At 39.5% G+C, this 3,945-nt stretch overlaps 1 protein-coding gene across 1 annotated transcript in view; it reads right to left on the bottom strand.

The window, feature by feature from the left end:
- RAPGEF5 (Rap guanine nucleotide exchange factor 5) overlaps nt 1–2,933 on the bottom strand; it is a 267,967-nt gene extending 265,034 nt beyond the window's left edge. Inside the window, exons 1-3 of the mRNA XM_019508540.1 lie at nt 2,829–2,933; nt 2,379–2,485; nt 1,238–1,359 (exon numbers count right to left, since the gene is read on the bottom strand). Of these exons, the coding sequence (XP_019364085.1) occupies nt 1,238–1,359; nt 2,379–2,485; nt 2,829–2,933 (334 nt within the window). The remainder of the gene's footprint in view (nt 1–1,237; nt 1,360–2,378; nt 2,486–2,828) is intronic.
- Nucleotides 2,934–3,945: the final 1,012 nt, after the last annotated feature.

Genomic DNA, 3,945 nt, shown 5'->3' on the forward strand with positions numbered 1-3,945 from the left:
TAAAGCATCCACACCTGAGGATAGAAGGGTGATCCAGGCAGATCTGGACAGACTCATGAAATGGGCAGGTGAGAACCTGATAGTGTTTAACACTGAAAAATGCAAGGTTCTCTACCTTGGGAGGAAAAACCCGCAGCATCCTTATAGGCTCAGCAGTACTACGCCGGTTAGCACTACAGATGAAAGGGACTTGGGGGCCATGATTGACCACAAGATGAACATGAGCCTTCAATGTGATGCTGCAGCTAGTAAAGCAAGCAAAACGCTGGCTTGCATCCATAGATGCTTCTCAAGCAGATCCCAGGACATCATTCTCCCGTTGTACTCGGCCTTGGTGAGGCCTCAGCTGCAGTACCGTTTCCAGTTTTGGGCTCCACAATTCAAAAAAAGATGTGGAGAGGCTTGAGAGACTGCAGAGGAGAGCCATGTGCATGATCAGAGGTCAGGAAAGCAGACCTTATGACAAGACGCTGAGAGCCATGGGGCTTTTCAGTCTGGAAAAGCGCAGGCTCAGGGTGATCTGGTGGCCACCCGTAAGTTTATTTGGGGTGTTCACCAGGATCTGGGGGAACATCTGTTCACCACAGCACCCCAAGGGATGACAAGATTGAATGGTCAATCTCCTCTGCGACCGTTTCAGGCTGGACATGAGGAAAAACTTCTTTACAGTCCGAGCCCCCAAGGTTTGGAAGAGACTGAACGCCCTCCTCCCACTCCCTTGCAGGCTGGAACTCTGCAAAACTGCAAAATCTGAAGGATTCTCCATTAAGATGAGAAACCTGCGTTGTCCTTGGGTAAAGGGGGAAATCTTTTTTGAACAGATTCCAAGCCTTTGGATTAGATTCGGACCTTTTAATGGGTCTCCCAATTCAATTTGGATTCAGAGATTAGGTTGCCGAATTGGGCTGAATCAAATTGACAACCAAAGCTTTGCGCAGCCCTAATGCCCATTGTCTGCAAAGAGGCAAATACAAAATTTCATTCAAAAAGTAGAAAAGAAAAAACTGCCAGAAAATGTGACACATCTCGTGCATTTATGAAACGAAAGGTCGTATAAATAAGTCTATACCACATTACTAGTAAAAGAAGTCACCATTTAATTAAACCAATCAACCTGCATTTTTCTCTTTTCATTCTTTTTCTGCTCTTCCAGAAACTGATATAAACCTTGCAGTAACTAGAGGAAGCTGACTACCTAACTGACACCATCAGCAGTACTTGTTTCTGTAACACTGACCTGATAACACAATTCCCATGTCCAATAGAAGCTGCCATACACCAACTGCTGTGGATCTGTACTTCACAAAAGGACAGTGCTGCAAGAGCCAGTCTACCAGTTGTGATCCAACACAGCTTCTCCTAAACACAAGCAAAAACATGTATTTTGAATATTTGTATTTTATACTTTTAAAGATGGCTAATAATAATCATGCAATGACCTCTTCTGTTTCCTAGAGAAAACCCTATATACTACAGCAATTTTTTGGTTTATTCCGGTCACCTGTAAGAGGAAAGCCATTGCTGGAAGTCTTATTTGGAATGACTCGGGCATTACAAACAGAAGTCCCTGGGCTTTAGATGTTCATCATCCCCCAAGATAAATGAATTAATTCACATACCTTGTTAATACTTCCTGCATAACACTGCAATACACTTTATTATATTCTTTTTTTGTATATATAAATTGAGATTAGAAGTAAGAACAGCCCGTACGAATGTTAAGAGCTGAAGTCAATCTGAATCCTACAGCCTCATGATTAAAATTTTAAGTACAGACTTAAACAGTACAGCTGTGCATTATATAAGCACAATGAAGACCTGGGCAGTTTGAGTCCTTTACTAGTAATGCAGTGAAGCAATGCACATTCTAGTATAATTAATCTCTCATTACAAGTCAACCAAAGTAGAACTTGCATATTGTTTTTAAACACAGTTACACATATGAATGAATAAATGGCATTAAAATAAACCTGCCATTATTGAATTACTCAAAACAGAAAGAAACATGCACATTAGCAAGATGCAAATGGATAACCTTAGTTTCACTGTAGAGACAGTCTGCAAATAACAGATAGAATCATTGTCTAAATAAAAATAGGACCAATTATCCTCCCATATAAGTACAACATCTTTATTGGAGTTCTAAACACAATTGTCAATTAAAAAAACCTCATCCTACACTGCCTCTCTCAGACAAATGAGAGAATAATACAAGATGAGTATACTCAGGTGTCTGAGCTGTTTCAAACATGTCTTTTTAGCAGACATTTTAGATAAAGAATGCATAAAGAATAAACCCTACATCTCTCAAGTTAGGGCACAACACAATACAAACAGAGAATAATCAAAGCTGATTAAAGATAATGAACTAGTGTTACCTGCAAATTCCTGTAACATATACTCTGTCCTTTATCAGGTCAGAAGCTTGAACTGTAAAAATATTCCTGAGAGCTCTCCCAGCACAAGAAGAACTCTCTCCATAAATCTAAATTAACAGAGAAATAGGACACACAATAAGTAAGCAAGCATCCAAAAAGGAAACTCACAAAGCTACTTAACTGATCTAGTGTTAAAAGCACAGTTTAAAGTTGTGTGAAGGGAGTCAGCATTGGGTGCTTACACCGATATGGTTAAATAAATTTAGTTTCACCAGTAATAATTTTCTAACATATACAAGCCCTGCATTTTACAACTGGATAAAAAAAAATGTAGGCTACATTCAGAAAAGAGTCGAAAGCCATGCTTAAAAGGAAAAAATAAAGCAAAAAATATATTCCTACTACTATATCTTTTAGCATATGGAATTAAAATGAGATATAAAAAAATACCTTGCTTGAAGGGTTTTCCAGATACGGATTTGAAATTCTTCTGGATAAAGTCTGTAACAGAGAGATTGGCACAGCTAGTTTTATTTCTAACACAAAGAAGACCATTTCCCTGTAAACATAAACTTGTATCATTATATTGTATAGCTTCATTCATGCCCCTATTGCAAAAAAATCTCCTAGTTTGATCATTGTTTAATACATTTGTTAATAACCTGAAAGGGGAGAGATACAGGACAGGTAAACAGGGAGGTGGTAAAAACTGCAGATGACAGTGTCATTTATGCCAGTCAGAACCAGAGAGGACTGTAAGAATTTCAGGAGAAACATATGATAGATGAAAGAATAACACGATAGCAAGTTCAAAGTCACTCAATGTAAAGCAATGCATAATGGAGGAATATTTTAAATTACTTGTAGACCTGGTAAGGATCTAAGCTGCAGCAGCAGCTCACTAAAAGGAACCTAGGTATCACTGTAGACAGTTCAACAGAAGTTGCTCTGCAAGGATCAGATGCAGTCAAAAGAAACAAGACAGAGTGAATTATGAATGCTATGGTGAATAACAAGCAGATAATACCTGCACATAAATCAAAAGTGTGGCCTCATCTGGAACACCATGTGCTCTACTGGGCACTGCATCTCAAAAAGGATATTACAAAAGTTAGGATGCAGAGATCAGCGTTCAGAAAGGAGAGGCAAAATCTTGCAGGGGCCCTGACATATGTGACCTCCTCCGAACTGGAGGTGGGAAGCTGCCACAAGAGGCACACCCTGTGCAGGAGATCATCCTGCTGCAGGTGGTATACCTCACACAGTACAGGGCAATTGTGACAACACTGTTAGGTGGCACCAAGGAAAAGGCTGCCCAGGGCAGGTGCCCTTCCTATATTCACACTCCTGGGTTCATAGCAGGTTAATAAAAGACCCCAAAAATACCTCTCATATGAAGATCAGACTTCAGAAATGAGATGAAGATAGCAGTGTTAAGATAAAAGTATATATACTACTGAATGGTATAGAGAGGTTAGACTGGAAAATTCTGTTTCTACCCTGCCTTCTGACTGACTTCAAACTAACAGAACTAACTACAACTTCAAAATAACAGGGCTAACTGCTT

The sequence above is a fragment of the Gavialis gangeticus genome, unplaced genomic scaffold (assembly GCF_001723915.1).
Source record: "Gavialis gangeticus isolate Ggan-Ray unplaced genomic scaffold, GavGan_comp1, whole genome shotgun sequence".
NCBI classification, from domain to species: domain Eukaryota; kingdom Metazoa; phylum Chordata; order Crocodylia; family Gavialidae; genus Gavialis; species Gavialis gangeticus.